Raw genomic sequence first — 27,203 nt, 5'->3', positions numbered from 1 at the left:
CACGCCATTCTACAAGGAAGAGGAGACCAATGGGAGCGGGCTACGCCTCAACCAGGCGAAGTCGACACGCCATTCTTCCAGGACGGGAGACCAATGGGAGCAAGCCAAGTGACGGAGGAGATTCCTTGCTGAGCAACTCGGAAGAAGGAAGTCAGTCGTCTGTTGGAAGGAGAAGCGTGCAGAGCTGTATTGATTTGTGTGTTAGGAATATATCCACTCGTGGGTGAAAATGCCAACTTCCCGAGAGCTTTCTATGCAGAAAATTGTTTGGATGAGTGGTGATTGGGAAAGGTCACAAATTGGATATTTGTGTTAATTTAAAAAGAAATTCCAACAATTTGTACAGCCCTTAATTACAAAATGTCTCAAAGGACTGCACAGGTTACAATTAAACCATCACCTGATCTTAAACCAACATGCAGACAAGGAAAATTCAAAACCTCAGCAGGAAGAAAATAAAAAACCTTAAGAGGGGGCCTCACAAGTAGTAATCCCCCTTTCAGGATGACCAGGGTGCAATAACACGACACAAAACTTAGTGAACATAATTTATTATTATTATTTATTAAAAGAAAACAATAGGTAATATGTTGAAATTTGTCCAGAAAGTGCATGACAGCAACGCCTCAAGCCTGTACTAGTCCAAAAAGTTCATGACAGCAAAGACGCAGGTTCCTGACCTCCAATGGTTCAGATCTTACCTTTCAGATAGGACGCATTATGTTAAATATTGTAAAATGACATCTGAGCCCTGTAGTGTCACCTGTGGCGTTCCACATGGTTCAGTCCTTCTTTTCAGCATGAACCTGCTTCCATTAAGTGGTATTATTTACAAGTATATCAGTTTCCATTGCTAAGCAGATGACACTCATCTGTATCTTCCGATGGAGGAATCTACCCCACTAAACTGTGGAAATTTGGAGGCCTGCCTCACTGAGAAAAAAGAATGGATGTCACTCAATTTCTTGCGCCTTAACTCTAAAAGGACCAAAATGCTAGTAATTGGTCTATCTAAATTTCGTGACTTGTTCTCAAACACTGCTCTGAACATTGATAAATGTCATATAACCCAGAGTGAATAAGTCGAAAATTTGGGTGTCATATTTGACCCCAATCTGTCCTTCTGAACACATGTTAAGAGCATGACTTGAACAACTTATTTTTCAATCTTTGCAACATCGCAAAAAATTGCTCTATGATGTCCCAGTCTGATGCGGGGATTATAATTCATGTTGTAACACCCATCAGAGAATGGCTCCTATCCAAATGCTTTATTTATCTTTTGAAGGCAGATTTGATTGGTCAATATGGATTTTTGTTCAAGCATTTTTATACATTTTTTTAAAATTCATTTTTGATTTACGTTATTAAAAGATCTTTTTTTCCCGCTTTTCTTTCTTATCTATTTTTCTAATTTTCTTTTTGCTATATCCTTTTTTTGTTTTTTTTTTCTTCCTGGTATTTTTCTTTTTCTTACTATGTTTTTTGTTTAGTTCCTATTCTCTTTATTTCTTTTTTCCCATGTTTAGAAAATTTCATGCAGTTAGGTCACTTTGAGTGTCTGCAGTCTTCCTTGTGCTTTTATCACTCGTTTCCAGTCGCGCGACATGATACAGCGACATTTAGTGGTCAAATAGTATACAATGTCCCTTTAAAGCAACAAAAAATATCTGAAGACCCCTTTGGGAGACGACTCCTTTAGGTGAGCCAAGCCAAAAGAGCTCCAGTTCTCTTAAAAAATAGCTAGAATTCCCATATCTAGATGACAGGCGTCAGTTACCTGTATTTCCAAAAATAATTGTAGTCAAATGTTCTGACGTCTCAAAGAAAGAAACAACCAGTCCCGTCTCATCTTGAAGATCACATGTCTAAACTCCAAGCACAAACCTTGAGCTTTTTCTTTTTTAATGGCGTGTTTAAAGAAACAGCACATCATAAGTTTAGAATTGAAAACGTGTGATGGAATGGCAGTTCCCTTTTTATATTAAGAACAAAAAGAGAGAATGTCAGAGGTCAGTCATCTGTAATTCCCACAATAAGCACCAGGGGTCACTAGCAAGCTCAAATGACTTTCAATACTGAACCTCAAATTCATAACTAACATAATGATGGTGATAACGTACTTGTAGTTCCATGAGGTCATAATCTTTTTTTTTTTTTTTTTGGGAGATAACAGGTTCTCTTTTGGCTTCTCCCTGCCCACTTGGCATGATCAAAAATAGTAAACAAGTAATACAATTCAGGTAAAAAACAAACTATTGAAAAAAGTATTTTAAAATATTAAGAAAAAGTCAGGCAATGGAACACAAGGAAAACTTCCTCATGATCTGTCATTTTTTGTCGAACATGCAAGAGAAAAGGACCCCGAGTAACATGCCTAAATTTGTTAACAGTAATTAAAATGTAAAAAAAATGTCCAGTGTCTCGACCTGAAGTTAGAGCATTTTTGCAAAGAGAACCTCTGTGTTGGCTTTTTTAGCTTTCATCCTGATTCTGCACCATGCCGTCCCCCATAAGTCTCTCCCTCTCTTCCTCGTTGCCTTCTTCCACCCCTGCCAACCCGGCACAGTACGGTATCCTAGCCAGCACAGGGCGATGCAGTCCATTATAGAGTGCTGTCCCCACAAGGAGAACCAAAAACCCGAGAACCTGCATGACATGGAACAGTTCCCACCCCAGCGCCAGGCTCACCACCCAAATAACAAGCGTACGCAGACTGTCCAGGACCATCCGCGTTGTGGCGCTAATCTCCTTGGTGACGCTGATGCCGGCGAAGTTGAAGAAGGCGATGCTAACCGTGTTGCCAAGCAGGGCGAGTAGAATGAGGGGACGGAAACCGATTTGACAAAAGGCGTCCAGGGCGTCCTCCAGGACTTGCCTCGGGTTGTCACTGAATTCGCCCACATGGATGAAGTACATGGGGATGAGCAGCAGAGAGAGGACAAAGAAACCGAAGAAACCTGTCCCAAAAAATGCAGTATGAAAAGTTTAATCATCCTATTAATATAGCCTTAACAGATGCTTAACAGTGTTTTTTCTTTGTTTAGCAAGAAACATTCTTGTGTAGCAAATTGCTAATCAGCGTCAGTAAATTTAATCGCATTTGTGAGACTAAGAGGATAGTCGCTAACGCTAGAAGTCTTAGGATTTGCACAAGCTTTTTAAGTCGATAGCTGATATGTTTATTCTGCTTTTAATATTGGACACCTCAAAAGATGCCAGTTTCTTATTTTGACTTATTGCGTTTATTGCGCACTGTTGTTTGTTGTTTTGACTATTACATACTTGTAGCTTTTGGCCAATCACTCAAGATAACTGCAGCCCAGGTGTGTGGAGAGCTGAGGAGGCTGCGAACCAGCAAGGCAGCTGGTCCAGATCGAGTATCCCCCCGACTGCTGAAGGCCTGTGCGTTGGAGCTGGGAGACCCTCTACAGCACATCTTCAACATCCTGCATCATTCCAGTCCCGAAAAAAATCAAGACCTGAGGAACTCAACGACTTCAGGCCGGTCGCCCTGACATCACATGTGATGAAAACCATGGAGCGGTTGCTGCTGCACCACCTGAGGCTACAGGTCCGTCACGCCATCGACCCTCTGCAATATGCTTACCACGAGAAGGTGGGAGTGGAAAATGCTATAATCTACATGCTACACCGATCCCTCTCTCACCTGGATAAGGCTAAGGGGACTGTGAGGATTACATTTTTGGACTTCTCCAGTGCCTTCAATACCATACAGCCTCTGCTATTAAGTAGGAAACTGACACAGATGGGAGTTAGCGCACACCTTGTAGAATGGATTACGGACTACCTGACAGGCATACCCCAGTATGTGAATCAGGGGGGCTGTACATCGGACACTGTGGTTAGCAGCACAGGATCTACGCAGGGGACCGTGCTTTCTCCGTTCCTATTCACTCTGTATACATCGGACTTTCAGTACAACTCTGAGTCCTGCCACGTGCAAAAGTTTGCTGATGACACTGCGATCGTGGGATGTATCAGAAGTGGGCAGGAGGAGAAGTACAGGAAATTGATTCAGGACTTTGTCCAATGGAGCAACGCAAACCACCTGCACCTGAACACCACCAAGACCAGGGAGATGGTGGTGGATTTCAGGAGAACTAAAACTCACCCGGTTCCTGTAACCATCAAAGGAGAAGGTGTAGAATTTGTCCAGACCTACAAATACCTGGGTGTGCAGCTGGACAACAAACTGGACTGGACTTCCGACACAGAAGCTCTATGTAGGAAAGGTCAAAGCCGACTTTACTTCCTCAGAAGGCTGGCCTCCTTCAACATCTGCAAAAAGCTCCTAATAATATTCTATGAGACAGTTGTGGCAAGCGCCCTTTTATATGCGGCAGCGTGTTGGGGAGGCAGCGTCAAGAAGAAGGATGCCTCTCGTCTCAATAAACTGGCGAGGAAAGCGAGCTCTGTTGTGGGCACAGAGCTCGACAGCCTGACAACAGTAGCAGAGAGACGGGCACAGAAAAAGCTGCGGTCAATCATGGACAATTCACGACATCCACTACACAGCATTATATCCAGACAGAAGAGCAACTTTAGCGACAGACTGCTGTCACTGACTTGTACCACGGACAGACTGAAGAGATCTTTTCTTCCTCATGCCATGAGGCTCTTTAACTCCACCCGGCGGAGTAAAGGCCCACATTAAACCACACACCCCTATATTGCATATTACCGTACTTTTATTGCAGTGTGTATTTTATGTAGCACTATTTAAATACTCTATACAACACGCTACAGTGGGTTTTAGCACGTCACATTGGGTATTTGTATATTGTATTCCTTTTGCTTTATTATTGTATTGTTCTCAGCGAAGGGATGCTGCTGGAAATGTGAATTTCCCAGCGGGGATGAATAAAGTATCTATCTATCTATCTATCTATCTATCTGTCTGTCTGTCTGTCTGTCTGTCTGTCTGTCTGTCTGTCTGTCTGTCTGTCTGTCTGTCTGTCTGTCTGTCTGTCTGTCTGTCTGTCTGTCTGTCTGTCTGTCTGTCTGTCTGTCTATCTATCTATCTATCAATCATGTTGATGTTCTTTGATTTTAACACCCTTTAAGGTTGAACTGATTTTTGTAACCTTGAAGATTTAATAAAAAGAGGAGGCTCAGCGGAGGGTTGAAAACAAAAAACATTGAACGATCTTATCTAAAGGCTTCTCTCTCCATTTCTCCATAGAAGTTCAAAATCAATTGATGTTTTCTCCCCTTATTTTGAGTGTCCACTACAATTAAAACTAGCATTATTCACACTATAAGAATATTGGGAGCATTAAAAAGGGGTTACATTAACATATATGTTATTGCTAGCAGTGATTACACAGGATAAGTCCTCGTACGGTATCATTTTTTAAAAGGTCCTATCATACACCACTTAATAATTGTAAAATGAATAAATAACACATGTGTTTGGGTAGATATGGTGAAGTTGTGTAATTGCAACCCTTAAAAGGCACATCAAACGTGGGAGTTAAAAAAATCTTTTGGGAAAAATACTATGTTCTTTTGGCGCATTTGTACAGCCGTCCCATCTATTACAAGAGAAAATAATACATAAATACCAGGAAGTGGGGTACTAGTAATACCAGGTATCAGTATTAGACTGATACCATAACTGTCACACACAAAAATACTAAGAATTAATATTTGGTTATTTATTTTATGCAATATTCTTTTAAAAAGTACAGGGACAGTAAAGTTGTTTTTTTCTGTAAATCATATGTCATTGGCTTTTTGGAAAAAGTGTATGGATCAAAAACCTGACAATTTTTGGTACCTGTATTCTTATCAGTCTAAGAAAGTGGTTCCATACTTCCCAAAAAATACATATAACTTTCTAAACGTCAATTATAAAATGTTATAAACGAAGGGTCTCAGGGGCCTTAAAATCAAATTACAATAAGAGTATAAGCTTATGGGTGGATATAACATTTTTTAGGATGTTGTAATAAACTAACAAGCGATACTCAGTACGTTTTGGTGGTCAGGACCAATGTTCCAAATAAGGTTCTGTGGGTCTGAGTGTTCTGTCAGCTTGAAATAAGGGTGAGGAACATCAATCCCAAGTGTGGCAACCAAAGCATTAGCAAACATGTGCAAAACCTTACATCAAGTTACATTTTGCTGGGTTTACAGCAATGCTAATTATTTTTCACATTTTGATGAATTTACTAATGTACTATTGGAAAGGTTGCACGGCCCAAATATGTTAGTTGTTTTTACAACAACTTATACATATGATTCCCATTTTTTAAGTATCTTTTAATACATATTACCTACATTTTAAATGTTTGATTTAGCTGGTTGCACTGTATTTAATCACACGTTTCAGTGAAAGTACAATGCTGGCAACAAGATTGATTTTTTTTTTTTTTAATTATTTGAATGCAACACAAGACCATTCAGAGACCCCCAAAAATCAGTCTTTTCTCTCTCTTTTTTCCAGACTTTTTCTTCTTTTTCCCTGCTTTTTTTCTACTTATAAAAACGGATTGTTTATAAATTTTAATTTTTCATTTTGATTATTTTTTCCTAGCTCTTAACTTATTTTTTCTTGCTCTTTTCCTCTTTTTTTAATTAATATTGACTAATGTCCTTATTGAGTTTTGAGCAGATGTTTTCTTCACCTTCCGTTCCGACAGCCTGCAGGGGATGGACCTCATGTTTGTACACAAACTTTTCTTCGAGGACCATCTGCACGGCAACAATGACCTGTGCCATGATGATGAGAAGATCGCCTGTAGAACACATCAAAAGGGATGGTGGTTATTTTATTTATTCATTTTTTGTTAGCTTTGAATTTGTTTATTTCTAAGGTCTTAAAATGGCAAATATTTCACTCTATTCACAACTAATTTTCTGCTGCACATGATATTCTATTTATCTGGCTGAGAAGTGCAACCAGGGATGTTACGAGGGAGATAGGGGGTTGAAGAGTCAGGCAGTGCCTTTCAGACACCATGCTTTGCTCACCCATAGAAAAGTAGATGGGCACCGCATCTGCAGACACTATCATGTATTAGAGCTGCAAAATAATCGATAAATCGGTCGATTATATTTTTTGATTAATCAATGAATTTGATTTCTAAATTTCCTCCTATTTATCATAATGTTAAAGTTTTGGACAGACAGACGATATTATAAATATTCTATGATATAAAACAATAAAAAAAATAGAAGTGCTTGTCAATTACCTTGATTATAAAAAAATGCATAGAAATCTATGCTATACACCTGCAAATATGTAAGATACTCTTTTCCTACATCCTTATCACTGATCATATCTAATTTGAAGCACAAAAATAAAAACTAAAATAAATAAAATGTAACCAAACCCACTTTTCAAAATGTTTTGGGGATAAACATTGCCAATATAAAAAGGATATATGCTCAAGAATGTGCCCCTCGGGTAGAGTTAAACATATCATTATTATTTTCCTTTTTACTTTATTTATTTTATTTTAATTTTATTTTCTGATTGTTTTTCTCTGTATATCTGTCTGTTCCCTTGAAAATTGGTAACTTTGTTTCGTGACGAAACAGTCAAACACTACAAAGTTGAAACTTTCAATTTTATTTGTAAATTATGCAATGTTCAAAATGTAGTGCATAAAAAGATAAACATAGCTTTTCAATAAAAACTGTCTTGGCGCCCTCTGCGGAGCTCCAATTCCCAGCATTACAACGGAATGGTGTGCACTCTAATTTGCATTTATTTAATGTTCTTGGTGGCTCATAAATCACGTGATACTACGAATCGATGATTTGATTGGTTACCAATGATTTTAATCATGGATTTTAATCAATTTTGGCGGGTTTTTTTTAATTCTACAACGCACACAAAGTCAGCGCAGTCCACACGAACTAGGGAGGGAGTAGGCCCTCTCCTGGGAAGTTTCGTCTCTTTTTAGAGTAGCTGCTCTTTCGGCTTGGCTCACTAAAAAGATTATTTTAGCTCCCAACCGACTGTTCAACTTGTTTTTGTTGCATTAATCAATATATTACCATTTTTTATGTAACCTTATGCACAAATAACTTTGGGAGAGAGGGAAAAAACATTTTAGAAAAAGACAACAATTTAAAAAAAAAGAATCAAAGAAGAAATAAATCAAATGAAGAAAGTGAATAAGCAAGAAAAGAGAAATAATAAGCTAGGAAAAAAGAAACAAAAGAATTGAAGAAAAAAAATAAAAGGAGAAAAAAAGGGAGGAGAAAAATAGGAAAAAACAAAAAGAAGAAGTAAAAAGCTAGAAAAAAGAAACATGAGAAAAAAAAAAAAAGGATAAAGCAATAAAAATAAGTAAAAAACTGGAATAAGGAAGCAAAGGAATAAAAGAAAAAACAGTAATTGATGTGCCACCCATGCATTTGAGGTGCCTCTCCGAGGACTCATGTCTGGTGACAACACTTAGTGCAACTGTTACAGGACTTCATACCGGTGATAACATCACTGAGTTTGTGGGCATCATCCTGATGCCCGCTAACAAAGTCGGCAAGGCCCACAATGACCAAACCCAGGATGGTGACGAGGATTCCAATCCACTGGCTTACAAGCAGTCGACGTCCCAGAAAAGCCACCGAGAGGAGCCCTGTGAAGATAATGACGGCCCCTCTCAGCATTTGGAAGCTGGAGGCGCTCGTCATGTTGAGAGCTGGGAAACAAAAACAAAAAAAAAACCAGGTGAGATGTTTAGAGGTTAATAACCTGCCATTAAACAATAGGATGTTAAATTAGAAATGGGACGAATGATATTCGGGAGTATGATAACATTTTTTGTCTGATTGATACTAATCCCAATACTCAAATGAGAAGTCATCGATATCGATAACAATACCAATAATAAATATGTAACTGTTGTGGTTTTGCGGTGGATCCAAACGCAGGAAAGCAGGAACAATGGCATGGTGCTCACCAATCAGGATAAAACAGTAAGGTTGATAGTTGATCGTAAAAATTAAGATGGGATATGAAACTGACCCGACAACATGTGCAGATCAAAATGTCCTTTGAAAGGGTGCAGGATAAGAATACCAGATAAGAATATACACATATTTATACTGATTTACCATCAGTATATTGTTTTTAACATTTTTTTTTATCCTTTTGCACATTTTTATTTTTTTTTATTAGTTTTACTTGCACTGAAAGGAGGAGACTTTCAATTTCAATATACTTGTGTGAAAACAATAAAGGCCATTCATTCATTCATAACATATACTTATATTTATTTACAGTGGCTTGCGAAATTATTTGGCCCCCTTGAACTTTGTGACCTTTTGCCACATTTCAGACTTCAAACATCAAGATATAAAAATGTATTTTCTTGTGAAGAATCAACAACAAGTGGGACACAATCATGAAGTGGAACACACTTTATTGGATATTTCAAACTTTTTTAACAAATGAATAATGAAAAAGTGGGTGTGAAAAACTATTCAGCCCCATTGAATTAATACTTTGTAGCGCCACCTTTTGCTGCGATTACAGCTGCAAGTCGCTTGGTGTATGTCTCTCAGTTTTGCACATCAAAAAACTGATATTTTTGCTTATTCCTCCTTTCAAAACAGCTCGAGCTCAGTGAGGTTGGATAGAAAGCGTTTGTGAACAGCAGTTTTCAGTTCTTTCCACAGATTCTCAATTGGATTGAGGTCTGGACTTTGACTGGGCCATTATAACACCTTGATATGTTTGTTGGTGAACCATTTCATTTTAGCTTTTGCTTTATGTCTTGGATCGTTGTCTTGTTGGAAGAAAAATCTCCGTCCCAGTCTCAGGTCTTTTGCGGACTCCATCAGGTTTTTCTTCCAGAATGGTCCTGTATTTGGCTCCATCCATCTTCCCATCAATGTTAGAATAATAAAATAGAGTTAACCATCTTCCCTGTCCCTGCTGAAGAAAAGTAGGCCCAAACCATGATGCTGCCACCACGTTTACTGTGGGGATGGTGTGTTGAGGGTGATGAGCTGTGCTGCTTTTACGCCAAACATAATGTCTTGCAGTGTTGCCAAAAAGTTCAATTTTTGTTTCATCTGACTGAGGCACCTACTTCCACATGTTTGATGTGTCTCCCGGGTGGCTTGTGGCAAACATTAAACGACACTTTTTATGGATATCTTTAACAAATGGCTTCCTTCTTGCCACTCTTCCATAAACGCCAGATTTGTGCAGTATACGGCTGATTGTTGTCCTATGGACAGATTCTCCCACCTCAGCTGTAGACCTCTGCAGTTCATCCAGAGTGATCATGGGCCTCTTGGCTGCATCTTTGATCAGTTTTCTCCTTGTATTAGCTGAAAGTTTAGGGGGACGGCCCATTCTTGGTAGATTTGCAGTGGTCTGAACCCCCTTCATTTAAATATTATTGCTTGCACAGTGCTCCTTGGGATGTTCCAAGCTTGGAAAATCTTTTTGTATTCAAACTCAGCTTTAAACTTCTCCACATCAGTATCTCGGACCAGCCTGGTGTGTTCCTTGTTCTTCATGATGCTCTCTGAGCTTTAAACAGACCTCTGAGACTATCACAGTGCAGTTGCATTTATACAGAGACTTGATTACACACAGGTGGATTCCATTTATCATCGTTAGTCATTTAGATCAACATTGAATCTTTCAGAGATCCTCACTGAACTTCTGGAGTTTGCTGCACTGAAAGTAAAGGGGCTGAATAATTTTGCACACACACTTTTCGCTTTTTATTTGTTAAAAAAGTTTAAAATATCCAATAAAGTGTGTTCCACTTAATGATTGTGTCCCAATTATTGTTGATGCTTCACAAGAGATTACAGTTTTATATCATCATGTTTGAAGTCTTAAATGTGGCAAAAGGTAACAAATTTCAAGGGGGCCAAATAGTTTCGCAAGGCACTGTAAATAGAAATACTTGGATTTTTTTAAAATTGTACTATAGAGGCAATTGGTTCTGACTGTAATCTAATAGTTTTAAATTACTGATAGTAAAAGAGTCGTTCAAGGCCAAATGTCAAAATTCTTAGCACACTGGAGATACAGTGCAGTATGTTTACACTCAAACTAGGAAGAGGAAGCAGATTTCTTCTTCGGGGTGGATGCTGGGTGACCTCTCATAGCGCCACACGCCGGTAGCGGCGGAAAGAAGCTCTACAGTGCTGTCCTGTACTTGGAAAAAGGTGCACACAATACGAAATCTAACTTAAAGCAATGTCGAAGTATTTTTCTATATCCCGAAAAAATATTCGTATCTACCGTTTTTCGTAACTCGAATGGTCGTAAGTAGGGGAGCGTCTGCATACCATTACGGTGCAAAAAAGTTGGACCAAAATGGCAGAAAAAAAAAATAGAATCATTTCAACTGTGTTTTTGTTATTGTTTTGTTGCAGCGATCCCAAAAATATGAAAAAAATAATATTTATGTTGTTTTTATTCATAAATTGGGACCCACTCACCAACATACATAGTCGAGGTGGCCAACATGTCACACATAGCGGGTGGGAAAAAAAGAAACGGGTTGAAACTCTGAACCGGGTTCATACTGGGCTGGAGCCTGCGTCGATCATGGCACAGGAGAATATAGAAGACGCCCAAGCAGCTGAACTCTCCAAGGAACATCCCCACTGCCTGCATCGAAATCAAATAATTCCATTTTAAGCACATGTACCTGCTAGAGTTTTTAAAATGTGTCACATTAAAGTCTAAGCAAAGCTATTACCTGGACAAATGGGTGTGAGAATGCATGTTCTGGGGTACCATGGCAACCCAGTGCACTGAACGTGTCTGCCCATCTGTCACGAAAGAAAACATGATTGCAGTCAAAATTATGACTAAAACTAATCGATAAAATGGATTGAAATCTATTATCAAAAGCATAGGCAACGAATCATTTCGTCTCCCACTTAGAGTTGTAGTAATGAAAACAAAATGATCTGCATTTATATAGCGCTTTTCAAGTCAATGACTTCCCAAAGTGTTTACAATGTGCTCCACATTTCCCAATAGCGGCCTTGTATTGCAGCCATGTAAGACGCTAACCTGCTTATTGGGGGTATTAGGGGTTCAGTGTCTTACCCAAGTACACTTCGACGAGCCGGGATTCGAACTGGGATCCCTTGATCCCAAGACGAGCGCTCTACCTCCTGAGCTACTGCCGCCCCGCAGTACTGAAATCTAGTACCACTTTGGTCCGGCCATGGGCACTGACGCCGTTTTTATAAAAAGGTCATCTAACTTTTTTATAATCATATTTTAAACATTATATAACTACAAACCAAATTGGTATGAAGGTTTAACTTTGTAACGTTTGACTTTCCTCATGAAACAAAGTTAACAATTTGTATTTTGGACTAATTATGCTTCAGTTCATTTTAGTCATGATTTCAGTGGTTCCCTTAACAGAAAGCATTATGGCGGGCCACAAGGAGTTAATTGGTCCCACCAGAGTCTCATAAACTTGTCGAGAAAATATGCTAATATTGTGCATATCATATATAATTAATGGTGTATTATGCGCACTTGTGTATAATCTGCACTTGTGTATAATGCGCACCCACCCATTCTTTTTTAAATCAGTATGATATCTTGTCTCTCGTTTTCTCCGCTCATACTTTGCGTTTGGATGCAAGAGAAATCAAACCCCAGTCGCAGCAGTGAGAGCACCAAACCGTTACCACTGGACCACGAGTGATATCAATAATTTATAAAAAGTAAGTCGGTGTTATGTCATTATCAAAGACAATAAATTTGTCACTTACAATAATTAGAATTGAACAGTAAGATAAAATTGATCTAGCTTCTTTATTTTGCTTTTTAACAGATTGATGGTTTTGAATTTAAGGTGTACACATTTTTTTCCGAGAGACAATGCTCCCAGGATGTGCAGCCACCAGGATCTAAAAAAAATCTACAACAAGCACTGTGATATAGTCCAAAAAAAAGGGTAAAATAATGTTTTCACAAAGTGTTTTTTCAACTTTTATTTCCCAACTAAACAAAGACGTCTTTTGGACGGAACATCCAAATCTTTTTCAACAATATTTCAACCAAATTTGCTGGTTGGTTTAAATATACTTCGGCACAAAATTTGATATAAAGTTTTATGTTAGTACATACAGTATGTCTATATGTACCCTAAAACAGCAGAAAATCTCATCTCATTAGCTGCACCGCTTATCTTCAGTAGGGTCGCGGGGGTGCTGGAGCCCATCCCAGCAATCATCGGGCGGTGGGCAGGGGACACCCTGAAATGGTTGCCAGCCAATCGTAGGGCACACAGGGACAGACAACTCGCTCGCTCATTCACACCTAGGGACAATTTGAACCGGCCAATCCACCTGAAATGCATGTCTTCGAAATGTGGAAGGAAACCGGAGTACCCAGAGGAAACCCACGCAAGCACGGGGATAACATACAAACTCCACACAGGAAGTCTGATAGCTGGATTTGAACCAACACAGGAGGTTCCCAAGACCTTAGAACTGTGCCGCACATGCGCTAAGCACTGCGCCGCGGTGCTGCCATAGCAGAAAATAAATTTGTTAATTTTCTTATTTTCAGTTTCTAGCTATTTGAAAAAATAAGGGTATTTCCGATACTGCTGATGAACCCCTGGCTGATATCAGTATTGTTAAGGCCTGATACATGATCAGTGTTTTCGTTTGCCCGCGTCCCTGCGTCCTAGACGCATTATTTTTGCTGGGGACGCATCGTGTCAAATCAATGTGCGTCCCAGGGAAGCAACTTTTTTGACACAAAATTGTCATTTTCATTTTTAACAAAGATTTACCACACTCCAAACTTTTCGTGAGGCAGATCCGCCATTGTTGTTTTGGTCTCGCGGTTCGAGTTTTCGTCTGCACGCCGATCTCCAGTTCGAGTTGTGTAGTTTCTTTCTAGAGAACCGGCTTTTTCGGCTCAACTCATTAAAGAGAGCCGGCTCTCAAACGGCTCACTTGCTTTGATGCATTATATTACGAAGGATTATGTTGTATAAAGAAGTTAAGAAAAAAAGGAAGTATAAAAGGAGAAAATGAAAAAAAATACAGGTTTCTGGTGATCCCTTTTAATCAGTATATAACCAACAATAATTTAATCCAGAAAATGAATTCATAATTTGAATAAGAAAATGTATTATTCTACTTAATTATATTGGCATGTATTTTTTCTTACTACAGTGAACGTCCAAGCGACTTCATTTTTGAATTTTTTTTATAATAAACCTCATCCTTGTCGTGCAACTCAGTGTCTCACAACAAAATGTTCATTAACAATATATATATGATATAAGGAAACACATGTACAATATAACATGTTAAACTACATAAATAAACATGTTTGGAAAAAAAAAAAAAAATTGTATTTTGTAAGGGAAAATACGTCAGTTTGTAAGGGCATGGAGCACACTAAATTTTGGGGACCCATAGATCTCTGTTGGGACCCATAGATTTTTGAGCATGCGAATCCCCGGGACCCATCGCTTTTCAGAGGTAAAATGAACAGTGCATGATATTAAAGGTCATAGTAATGCTAAGTATCAAATACGCAAAAAAAGCATACAGAATTGTATATCTGATGCACTGATCCACAAATCCACTGGCTTTTAAAGTCAGTAAGAGGAAGTGTGACTGATGCGTCGTTCGTTTCAATGTGGTTTTCCAAAAGTGATGGCGCAGCATTTGGACCACGCTCATTCTGTCACGGAACTTCACAAAATCACCTGATTCATTTGCGTTCAATAAGCTCCTGTAACCGTGTCATAAAACCTGCACTCAGGGTTTTGAACTTTGAACTGCAATAATTTCCTCATGGATGCTGCTCAGCTGACCCCCTGATCATCACTTTAGGAATACGTGAGTCAGACAGAAAAAAAGCTGATCTCATGCTGCATTCCAGAAAAGTGGGAAGTGGGAGTTCTCCAAACCTCTGACCAGGATAATATCACTAAAATGACAATCAAGGTGGGAGGTTGTTTTTGCAAAGTCGGAGAAAAAATTGATACCCAGACTTCATCTGACATCACTCGACAGAATGGCGATGCCCAAGGACTGGTAAAACATGATTAACACGATTACAGTGTGCGCTACTTGACTAAGACGCTGATTTTCCTATACAAGTTGAGCACTTGCAAGAAAGCACATTTGCTTGAGGTCCAAATGTATTTTTAATGAGCAAACAACTTTTCCTGATCAGCCATCTTTCATGTTAACATTGGCTTGGAACCCTTGATGGTTTGATCTGGTACCATCGAAACATAAGAAATGGGTCTTTCCGCTTTTCTGGAATGCAGCATCACAGTTTGTTGGAGAAGTCAAGAAAATGTATTCCCTTTACTTATTTTATTGAGTACAATGCATTATGTAATATATTGTATAGTAAGATTAATATAGAATTACACTTGTGCAAACATGCACCCTCGTTAAAAATTACGACGTGCCTCAAGGCACGATGTAAATCCCACTGAGTCTTGATGATATTGTTGTCCTATTATGATGGTAATTGCTCACTCACGAAAAAGTACAAATCCATTTAATGTCTTTAATAATAAAAAGTGAGATTGTCAACTAACAAATTTGGTAACGACAAATCGAGTTGTAACCAAGGTACACAATGTTGTGTTCAATGATAATGAAGATAACTCTCTTCTATTGTAATTACATATACATGGGTGGACATGAAGCGAAAAAGAGGTTAAAGTGCATCTACATTGTCCAAAATTCAATATACAAAATCTAAAATAATGTAATTTGTATACATTCTTTTGAGATATACACTTATGAGTGTAATAACACGACATAACAAGTAAACTATGTTTACCAGTTAGCTTAGCATCACAACAGGTAGAAAACATGAATTTTCTAACTTACTTCGCTGATAACGTGTTAATAGAGCCAGTTACAAGCATAAGCCCGGCGAGGAAAAGCTGGTATTTGGTCCACGCCATGCCGGGGAGTGTGACAGGACAAACAAGGCCAGACAGTAAAAAAATATACTCATGGAGACTCCGAGGAGTCTGAGCAGCCTGTGAACGCCACGTGACACTTACAGTCAGGTGACTGAAGAAAGAAAATGTGCCGCATTCAAAACTAGCGGACTATTGAGAGCGAAGTAAAGTACATAAAAAACACACAATATGTTTATGCTTAATTTGAACTTTAACAGTTTAAATTCTTCTGAAATAGTTTTAAACTGATTTTTTTCCGTTGTATTTGTATTCACGTGACTTTTTTTACTTGTTGGCAACCAAACTTGGTCGCTGTGACCATGATGGCCATTTTATGAAACGCTAGAGAGAGAGAGACAAAGGCCAGCTAGAAGTTGCAATAAAAGTGTACGGTAAGGATTAAACAGGATAAAACGTCAATGATTCAACCCGTTGATAGTATGACATAAAGAGGAATGCTTTGAAAGCGTGTGGTAAAATTTCTGCTGTACACGAATAGATAATAACGGCCATTTTGTTAAACACTAGAGGGAGACAAAGACTAGCCAGAAGCGGAAATAAAAAGTATACGGTAGAGCACATACGTCAGAGTCAAGGCCCGCGGGCCACATTAGGCCCGCGAGCGGGTTTTACCTGGCCCGCGTGACGATATCAATATATTATTAGATCCGGCCCGCAGGCCGCTGCAAGCCAGCAGCCCGCAGTACGCATGAATACTACATTTCCCACAATGCAACGGGGACGCGCCGAGCGGGAGCAAAGCGGGAGGCGGTTTGATTTATTCAGCAGTCGATCAGCAGCAGTCATTAGCATAACAGCAAAAATTAGCCCACATATACCTATCAAAAATGGCTAAACGGAAGGTGGACACTGAAAACCGGGGCTTTCAAACAAGGTGGGAGTTGGAGTACATGTTCACGGAGGTAGCTGGAAAAGTATCAGCGTCAGCCTCAAACAAGTAATGTAGAGTTGTAGTAATACAGTACTGTATATAAATGTATGTAAATACAGTAATAATACAGTAATGTTTCCTGTGCAATTACACATTTGAAGTTTTTACTCCGTTCAAGTTTAAAAGTTAAATATGCACATAAAGAAGGTCTTGTTTTTTGTTGTTCCCCTCGGGAATTTTAAAGCTTTATTGTCTATGTTGACTATGTTGTTTTTGTTTGCCGACTCTGTCCTGGGAGTGTTTCTTGTTTTTCGGCTTTTCATGGAAAATAGATCTTGATGTGGACAACAGTCTTTTGATAAAATTGTCTCCTATTTAGCAGAGAAAATGACTTTTGATTGTTATTATTTGTTAATCAGTAACTCCTTTTTTTCACACTAACCCAGAGAAAGCCCAGAAAGGAAAGTCAATGTACATTTGAGCAGGACAGATGAGGTCCAGTGTGTTGATTGCTATTGGTTTTAAGTAACAAGAGATTTTTGCACTTTATTTTATTGTATTTCGAGGCAATATTTATTTTTAATAATTTCAGATGATTGAATGATAGAAAATGGTTATGAGTTGTTGTTATGAGATATGTTATGAGTTTTTTATATAAAGGACATTTGTATTTTGTGCCTGCTGAAATTAAAAATGACTGACAGAGTCATAAGAAAATATTGCTTTATTTATACAATCATATTGTAATATATTTGTTGTGTTTTCAGTAGGTTAAATCTTGGTTTCAGTAAAGATTGGACAGTCCGGCCCTCGGCTTGTAGCCAAATGTTTTATTCGGCCCTCCGTCCATTTGACTTTGACACCCCTGCGGTAGAGCATAAAGTTGTTTAAGTATTTTTGTTATTAGTTTAAAAATACAAAGGGAATGTGATCCAACATATTGACGTAAGGAGGAGCGTTTTGAAAGCAAATTCATGCTCGTCTGACTCCTGGAATGTTCCAAACTAGTAGTCATTTCTTTTCCCTCGGTTTCACTTCTGTTATTGTCTCCACAGTTTCAAGAATTATAACATTGTGTTTCTTTGTCCACAGAAGCAGAACCTCTTTACTTCTCATCTTGCATTTTTTTGTTTATGGGGACAAAAAAAACTTTCATGGAAGGCCTCTGAAAGTCACGCGACAGTTTGGAATGAATTCTGTTTGGGTTGTTCATGTGTGCGTAAGGTAAGTCTTATTTGAAATTGCAACTTAAGCATCACCTCCTCAAGAAGTGTGAAGATTTTTTATCTTCGAAGTATGTCCAAATGCATAAATAGGATTCTCATCTCATTAGCTGCACCGCTTATCCTCAGTAGGGTCGCGGGGGTGCTGGAGCCCATCCCAGCAATCATCGGGCAGTGGGCAGGGGACACCCTGAACTGGTTGCCAGCCAATCACAGGGCACACAGGTACAGACAACTCGCTCGCTCATTCACACCTAGGGACAATTTGGACCGGCCAATCCACCTGAAATGCATGTCTTTGGAATGTGGGAGGAAACCGGAGTGCCCGGAGGAAACCAACGCAAGCACGGGGAGAACATACAAACTCCGCACAGGAAGTCCGGTAGCTGGATTTGAACCCACACAGGAGGTTCCCAAGACCTTAGAACTGTGCCGCACAGGCGCTAACCACTGCACCGCCGTGCTGTAAATAGGATTTAAGTTTATCAAATTATTCGTTCCTGTGGATACTTGAAATGCATTGTATTCATTATTCTAAAAATAAGACCTTAGTTGGCATTAAAATGTCTTAAATCCAGTTTACTAAAGTCTTAAAAATGTAAACGCAATAATTGAATAATATAAATCAATTTTCCACATCCAGGCAGTACAAAGTGTTTGTGTTTTTTGTTGCTAAACTCAAAATTGTTCATGAATGTTCAGCAGCGGTGTTGTTTTTCCAAAAAGTTTTTCACCGGACCAAAAATTATTTTTTTCATGTATCATCTATCTATCTATCTATCTATCTATCTATCTATCTATCTATCTATCTATCTATCTATCTATCTATCTATCTATCTATCTATCTATCTATCTATCTATCTATCTATCTATCTATCTATCTATCTATCTATCTATCTATCTATCTATCTATCTATCTATCTATCCATCCATCCATCCATCCATCCACCCACCCACCTACCTACCTACCTACCTACCTACCTACCTACCTACCTACCTACCTACCTACCTACTTTGTTCATATCCCTCAAGAGGGGTGACCGACAGAAAAACAAACACATACAATAACAAAGAAAATAAAAGGGAAAAAAATAGCAAAAACACACACACAAAATTTTTTGGACCATGGCCAACCCAATTGCCCAAACACCCAAACAAGTTAGGCACCTCGGCACCTAAGTTGGTCATGCTTTCGTCCCTCCAGATGAAACGGGACACCAGAAAGCGGCCATTTCACTCGGGTCAGGGTGACACAACACACTCTTTTGTTCAACAGCAGGACCCGACAGCTTTCACTGGTTTACCCCTGCCGCATCATGCGGGTGCCCAGCCCATCCTTAAGAACGCATCCACAATCCCGCTATCCTTTCACAACACCTCTCCACTCCTTTCTATCACCAACAAGAGCTCTAGCTTCCATTATATTTTGACCTCTTTCCTGCAGTGCACTCATAACACCATCCATCCACGTCAATCGCGGCCTTCCTCTTGGTCTCCTTCCATTGACTTCTGCTCTGTAGATCCTCTTCAACATTCGCTCCTCATCCATCCTCTCCATGTGTCCAAACCTACTCTCTTATCAACACGCTTGCTCGGTTCCACAACTTCTCCAATTCTGTCTCTCACAATTACATTTCTTAATCTATCCAATCTTGTCACTCCAACATAGTCCTCAAACACTTCATCTCAAAAACATTAAATTTCCTTCTTAAATCTACGTTCAGGCTCCAAGACTCTGCACCATACAACACAGTCGGCACAATCACACTCTCATACAGTCCCCTCTTAACATCCATACTCATACTCTTGTTGTTCAACACTCTCCTCAGAGCACCCAAAACCTTGCTTCCTTGATTCACTCTGTGCAATACCTCACACTCCATTCCACCAACTGCAGCCACATCACAACCCAAGTACCTAAAGCTTTCAACTTCTTCCAGCACCCGTCCATGCAACTGATTTCTAACGTCATGCCCACTCCATCACATGAACACTTCATCACTTTACTCTTCCCAACATTGACACATAACTAACGCCTATCACATACTCTTCCAAACTCCGTTACCAACCTTCTCAATGTTTCCTCAGAATCAGCCACAAGCGCTGTGTCATCTGCAAACAACAACTGACTTACCTCCCACACTGTTGTCCATCATCTATACACCTCTGCCAAATACTCTTGCATTCACCTCTCTCACCACACCATCCATGTACACATTAAACAGCCATGGTGACATCACACACCCCTGTCTCACACCAGTCAACACAGGGAACCACTCACTTGTCTCACTCCCTACTCTTACACATGCTCTGCTGTTCATATAAAAACTCCTCAATGCTTCCAACAACTTTCCACCCACTCCATACATTACCATCACCTGCCACAATGCCTCTCTATCAACTCTGTCATACGCCTTTTCCAAGTCCATGAAAGCCAAATAAACATCCTTAACTTTTGCAAAATATTTTTCACTCACCTGTCGTACTGCAAACACCTGATCCACACATCCAATTCCTTTCCTGAAACCACTCTGCTCCTGCATCACCACCTCATCCATTCTTCCTCTCACACTCATAATCAAGACTCTTCCATACAGTTTACAACAAACTGATACCTTTCAAATTGCTATATTTATACTTATCACCTTTACCCTTACACACTGGCACCACACATGCACTACACCAATCAACAGGAACCACACCACTTAAAAAGCATACATTCAACAAGCGTACTAACCCGTCAGTCATAGCCATGCTACTTTTTTTCAAGCATTCAGCAGTACAACCATCCAACCCAGGTGCCCTCCCTGCTTTCATTTCTTTCAATGCCTCTTGCACCTCCCATGTTTCCACAGGATTCACATTTAAATCACCCGACACGGGCATTCTCTCCATACCATCGATCGCCTCGACTCTCATTCTCTCCCATCCTCCACATTTGGCAACTCCTCAAAATACTCTGCCCATCTCGTCCTGACTGCACTACCGCTAACCAGCAATCTACTGTCCTTATCTTTCACTTCCTCTTTCTTTCCAGACTCGATCTTTCTTACTCTTTTCACTTCTTTCCAGAACACTTTTCTCCTTTCCTCAGAGTTCACTCCTATCTTTCGACACCATTCATCATTTGCTTTCCTTTTCGCTGCTTCCACTGCCCCTTTTACCAACCTTTTTTCACTTTATATCTTTCATACGCATCGCCACTCTTATCTTGCAGCCACTCCTCAAAGGCACGTCTCTTTTCTGTCACAGCCTCTGATACCTCATCATTCCACCATTCACTTCCTTTCCCAATACCTCGACCAACTTTTCTCATTCCACACACTTCTTTTGCACTCCTCAACACTGCCTCTTTAAACCACTTCCATTCAATTTCCACACTCTCCATCTCTCTTCTACTAATCCGTTCATACTCTCCCCTTATCCTTTCTTTAAACTCTCTTTCCTTTTCTGCCTTATTGAACTCTGACATTTTCACCTCTTCCCTCACACTATTCTTATAACTAGCCCTCCACGATCCATCTATTCTCATTTTTCCTTCCACATAAAAATTATCAGACATACCACTCATTTCACCTCTGTAAACATGCACATCCAACAATCTACTTAACATCCCTTTCTTAACCATTACATAATCTATCAGTGCTCTGTCCACCATCTTGCCACTATCCACTCTGACAAAGGTATACTTATTCACGTCCCTTATTTTAAACAATGTATTTCCAATCACCAACTCATTTTCCACACATAACTCAATCAATTTCTTCCCACTCTCATTTCTTCCTGGTATTCCATATCTACCAATCACATTTTCAACCGTTTCATCACCCACTCTAGCATTTAGGTCACCTAGTCTTACCACTTTCCACCCTTCTTTCGCACTTGCCACACATTCGGACAAGTCCCTCCAGAACTCCTCTCTCTCCTTAGCGCTTCTTTCTGAACCAGGTCCATATGCACCTATAAACATCCATACTTCTACACCCCACTTCAACCTCACCCACATCAATCTGGAGGATATCTCTTTCCACTCCACCAGTTTTTCCTTTGCTTTCTCACTCACAAGCACAGCCACTCCTTCTCTAGCATGTCCACCCGTAACTCCAGACCTTCTACCATACATACCTCCAAGTTGTAATTCACACTTTCCTTTCATCTTTGTTTCACTCAAGGCTAACACATGAACCTTCCTTTTAGTCATCATACTTCAGATCTCCTCTTTCTTCCACTCAGTCGCTTTACTTCCACATCCTCTCACATTTAGTGACCCTATAACGAGGGTTTGCGAGACCTTTCGGTCTCCCGCCCCCCTTTCTTTGCCTTGCTGATTCTTAGGGAGTAGAGATAGAGGGTCACCAGTCCACTCGCTCCCTACACTTTGGTCGCCTCTTACGACACACAGGGGACCATGGAAGGAGAATTATCTTACCTCTCACAAGGAGAGGGCCCCTCAACACAGGACCCATGTTCAATACCACTTGACCTTATTTATTATTCAGTTTTCTTGAAACCGTCCTTTGATCGCTACTTACTCACCAGATAAACAGGGAAAAAAACTGTTCTCATTCAAACTCATTCAGTTCTTAGAGTTTTGAAAAATATGTAAAATAACTTAGCCATTCAAAGTACTTTCTCAGCAAAACATTAACCTTGATTAATATCTGTCATGTGATCATGAGTGGGAATTGTAATAAAAAAGTCATCAAAATGTTTTCTAGTTACATCAGACTTTAAACTATTAACAAAATGTCTATTTTCTTTATCATTGTTTGATAAATAACGTACCTTTAATTATTTGTTTGGTGTAATAAACACAGTAGCTAAACTAAATTTAGAATTTTGAAGTGTTTTAACAACATAAATCAGTCAGCAATTTTAGAGTATTACTTAAGAGACTCAAAGTTATTGTGTCTTTTTCACAATTTTCTTACTTTTTTGCAGTGGTACGACTTTCATAGAAAGAGTTATCAGGCTCTAAATGAATTCTAAAAAGTCACAATTAGCGAATTTACTTGTGTTTGTTCATTGTTGTAATAAGCACGGTGGCTGAGCTAAATTTTGACTTTTGAAGTGTTTTTCATGAGATAAATCTCTAAGCAATTTTTGAGCCTACTGTAGGCGCGCATGAATGATGTCAGTAGGCCGACAAATGTAGCGAGAGTTGGTGCGAGAGTAGGGGAAGCGCCAGAGTTTAGTTTTAGAGTTCGGGTGCTGACGGTTGTCGCTCTCCAAAGAGACCTAAGTGTTTCGGAGTATATTTTTTTTTAATGAATGAGGAGCAATCCATTACCCACACAAAACACACGGTACATTGGTGGCAGAGGCAGTTTATTTTGTGGATTTTCTTTTCCCCTCCTCTTTCTTGAACATTTATCAAGCACGCTCGTCAGCTAGGCCAACTGACTAGCAGTACGGAATGGAAGTGGCATGTTTAGGCATGTGAAACAAGCCTCTACGAGCTCGGAGCTGGATGAAGGCTGGTTCGGGGGAGCGTGTACTTAGACTGGAAGTTCAAGTGGTGTACGATGCCATTCCATGGGGACGGTGAAAAGCCTTTTGCAACGTGGATTAAACAATTTGAGGCAGCTGTTCGTGCGCAGGCGAGTTACCATTACTAGTGAACCTTCTCCCAACGCGTCTGGACGGCACGTTTTTTTTGTTGTGGGACAGTTTGCCATTGGATGTCAAGGGGGATTACGAGCAGGTGAAGGAGAGATTGAAGGAGGCTTTTGGTCAAAGACAATTTTCACAATACTTCCAAACGTGTATTAATGCGCGGCCACGTCAGCAAGAGGAGAGTTTAGACATGTATGACATGGATCTCTCCAGACTGGTGGCTGAAGCATTACCAGAATATGATAGGGTGGCCAAAGACGGGGAGACTTTCCGGTGCTTTTTGGCTGGTCTAGACCTTATTCTCCAGGCTAAATGCATACCTGCTAAGCACTCCGATTTTGCCGTAATGAGTACGGTTTTCTTTAACCCACTACGGTGCTACGGTTGGGTCACATAAACTACGGTTTTCCCTTAAAAAAAAAAACTAAATCGTAAAAACATTCCACCGCAAGATGGAGACAAAGTACCATTTCAAACAACGGCTATATCACCACTGCAAGTCGTCTGGCAGTGCTGATATATCACTGCGCGAGGTTTATTTTTAGCTCAATTGGAGCACCGTAATTGGCAGCGGGAATAGAGGTCATTTGGATATCATTAATTTTGCTAAAGTGAATCAACCCACGCATGTTTATGGCTTTTCAGTCCCTTATTATCTGCTTTTCCGCGAATAAAAATCTTTTAGCCTCGCATGTTCAATTGACACTGGTGTGCCTTGCTTCACTTTAAGCTCCCGAGAGGAGGACTATGAGAGCTGCCGATCCTCTTTCACGAGTAACCATCACCTGAGCTCAGGAGAGCGGAGTGGACTCCGACGAACCTGCCGCTGTGACTGTGGTGATGATGGTTCCACCCCCAGCAGCTTCGAAATGAACTGCTACCCGGCTTGCGCTCTCCCCAGCAAGGATGTTACAAGGGGGATCGCAATAGGGAACGGTCACCACACCGCCGAGCAGCGGGGGAAGACACGCCAACCAGGTTCTCTCCCTGTCGGCTGGACAACGAGGGTCCTAGGGGTCCATTTTACATGGATGACCAACAGGCCAGATGTGATGTGAGATTTTTGCCTCCTTCCCCACGTTCTTCCTCGCCTAATGGGCGGGTTGTGGGGAAAGGACAGTAGCTGGGATCGAGACCCAGATGCCAGCATTGTTTTCATTGGGTCACAATAACAAAAACATCCGTGTGGTGCCATCGTTGCTGGGGGTGAGGGCCTGTATGGTGGGTGAGTCGAGGCCACTTCTTACTGTACCTCCTCAAACGGGCTAGCAATCTTATAGGTGACCCCAACCTTATCGTCCCTGTCATTTCGTTTCTTCACCACATAAGGACCCTTTCAGTGCGGTGCCAATTTACAAAGGACTTCAGTGGGGTCATTCAGCCACACAAAGTCCCCTATGTCATAAGGATCATGCCTACTTCTAGAATCATACAAGGCCTTCTGCTTTTGACTTGCCACCACACTGTTTTCCCTGGCTTGGCCAAAAGTAGTTTCCAATCGTGTGAGGAGAGCTTGCAAAATCCGACGAGAGCATACTTTTAGGGTTGCCCTTTAACATCGACCTGAGGACCACTTCAACTGGCGTTTGAGCTTCTCTGCCATGAGTGAGGAAATACGGTGTAAATCCAGTGCTGGAATGTACACTTGTATTATAAGCAAAGGTAATCTGTTGCAGAGAGGAATCCCATTCCCCTCACATGACAAAACCGTCTTAGCCAGTTGGTCGATCAAGGTCCTATTGAACCTCTCCACCATGCCATCTGATTTAGGATTATAAAGTGTGGTATGTTTTTTTTTCATCCTCAACTCTTCGCACAAAACTTTGATAATGTCCAACTCAAATTGCCTCCCCATGTCGGTGTGAAAGGTTTCCATCACTCCGTGTTCAAGGATGTAATTCTGGAAAAGGCATTCGGCGACAGTGGCAGCCTTCTGATCAGTGAGGGCACATAAATTAACAGATTTGGTAAAATAAACCTCCACAACCAAAACATAATGGTTGCCTTTAGATGTCAGAGGCAACTCTAGTATGTCTGCTGCGACGCATTGGAAAAAATTCTCCACATGCGAGGTTTGCATGGGGCCACAATGTCAAAGAACCTGGGCTTACCTCCTTTGACAAGCATGACACTGGTGACACCAGGATCTGATGTCCTTGTCCATGGGGGACTAATAACATACACTCCGAGCCTGCGCCACAACTCGTTCATTTGTGCAAGGTGGGCTGTGAGCGCAGTGCCATGCAGTTGTGCCAGGAAGTCAGAGACCAACACAGCAGGGACCACCACGTGAGTGGTCTGCCCTATATCTGTCAGCCACATAGTCCTACATAACAACCCACCAGTGAGCTCAAGCAGATGGAACTCTCGCCAAAAGGTTTGGCCTGCCGTCTTCAACCTCCATCTTGGGGGTTGCCGGCCCTCTTCCAACCGGGCCCGAAGCTTACAAATATCCAGTTTTTGCAGTAGCTTTACATTGGATCCATTGTGGGACAATGTGTAGAAAAAGGACTGAAACCTGTTGTAGAAACCTTGGTAGGAGTCTCAACTGCACATACAGTACCATTTGGTACCACCTGAGTACCGTTGTACGTGTGACTGTCCGCTGCACCCTAGAAATCATCCAGTAGAATACTGGAAGTAGGCCTGCGGGACAGAGCATCAGTGTTGGTATGCTGTGAACCCTCTTTGTGTTGTATTAATCAATCATACGGAGTAAGTTCCAGTGCCCATCGGCTCCGGCGGCCTGTTCGGTCATTATCAATGGAGAGACACCAAAGGCCCACCAGAGGCCGGTGGTCGGTAACAATAGTGAAGGGTCAAAGGCCCAAGTAGTGCCGGAAGTTATGGACTGCCCAGACTATCGCACACAGCACCCTGTCGTATCTGGACCACCACCGCTCAACCGCTGTGAGAGAGCAACTGGTATAGGCCACTACTGTTTTAAGTCCATCAACATTTTGTGCCAGCACTGCTCCAACCGCCACCTGTGCAGTGTTCTCGTTTGCCCGTGTCCCTGCGTCTTAGATGCATCATTTTTGCTGGGGACGCATTGTGTCGAATCAATGTGCGTCCCCGGGACGCAACGTTTTTTGACACCAAATTGTCATTATTACCCGTTTACTTTTTTTTTTTTTTAACAAAGATTTACCACACTCCAAACTTTTCGGCAGGCAGATCCGCCATCCGCCATTGTTGTTTTGGTCTCGCGCCATCTCGGCAAACGAGATCTCATTGCTTCGAGATGACGTCATTGTTGTGGCGGTTGTCGAGTGAAAGAGAAGTATCCCTCCAAAAAACAGTTGGTACTAGGTGCAAATCAACAAAAACATTTCTTCAGTGTCGGTAATAAGTCGAAACATAACACAGAAAGTGGTAACAACGGCAATGATTCCGGCACGAAAAAACGGCGGAGAAATTCTTCAGAAGACCGCGAAGGCAAGGAAAACACGTGTTTTGAAGCGAACGATTCGACGAAAGAAAATAAACAAAAGAATACTAGCAAGAAAATGACTTTTCTGCCAAAATGGACTAAAT

The 27,203-nt window shown here is 40.6% G+C and overlaps 1 protein-coding gene across 2 annotated transcripts in view; it reads right to left on the bottom strand.

The window, feature by feature from the left end:
- Positions 1-534: 534 nt before the first annotated feature.
- The window catches only part of slc35f6 (solute carrier family 35 member F6), a 35,444-nt gene continuing 8,775 nt past the window's right edge, over positions 535-27,203 (bottom strand). Inside the window, exons 1-6 of one of the 2 annotated variants that reach the window (XM_088325361.1) lie at positions 15,859-16,032; positions 11,712-11,784; positions 11,449-11,620; positions 8,463-8,678; positions 6,654-6,764; positions 535-2,960 (exon numbers count right to left, since the gene is read on the bottom strand). In XM_088325361.1, coding sequence (XP_088181487.1) covers positions 2,476-2,960; positions 6,654-6,764; positions 8,463-8,678; positions 11,449-11,620; positions 11,712-11,784; positions 15,859-15,935 — 1,134 coding nt within the window. In that variant the 5' untranslated portion in view covers positions 15,936-16,032 and the 3' untranslated portion in view covers positions 535-2,475. Of the gene's footprint in view, positions 2,961-6,653; positions 6,765-8,462; positions 8,679-11,448; positions 11,621-11,711; positions 11,785-15,858; positions 16,033-27,203 lie in introns of those variants that run through there. The other variant, XM_088325362.1, reaches the window with a different exon arrangement.

This window comes from Urocampus carinirostris, chromosome 20 (assembly GCF_059441175.1).
Source record: "Urocampus carinirostris isolate Australia breed hairy pipefish chromosome 20, RoL_Ucar_1.0, whole genome shotgun sequence".
Classification (NCBI taxonomy): domain Eukaryota; kingdom Metazoa; phylum Chordata; class Actinopteri; order Syngnathiformes; family Syngnathidae; genus Urocampus; species Urocampus carinirostris.
This window is presented reverse-complemented; position numbering and strand designations above follow the sequence as displayed.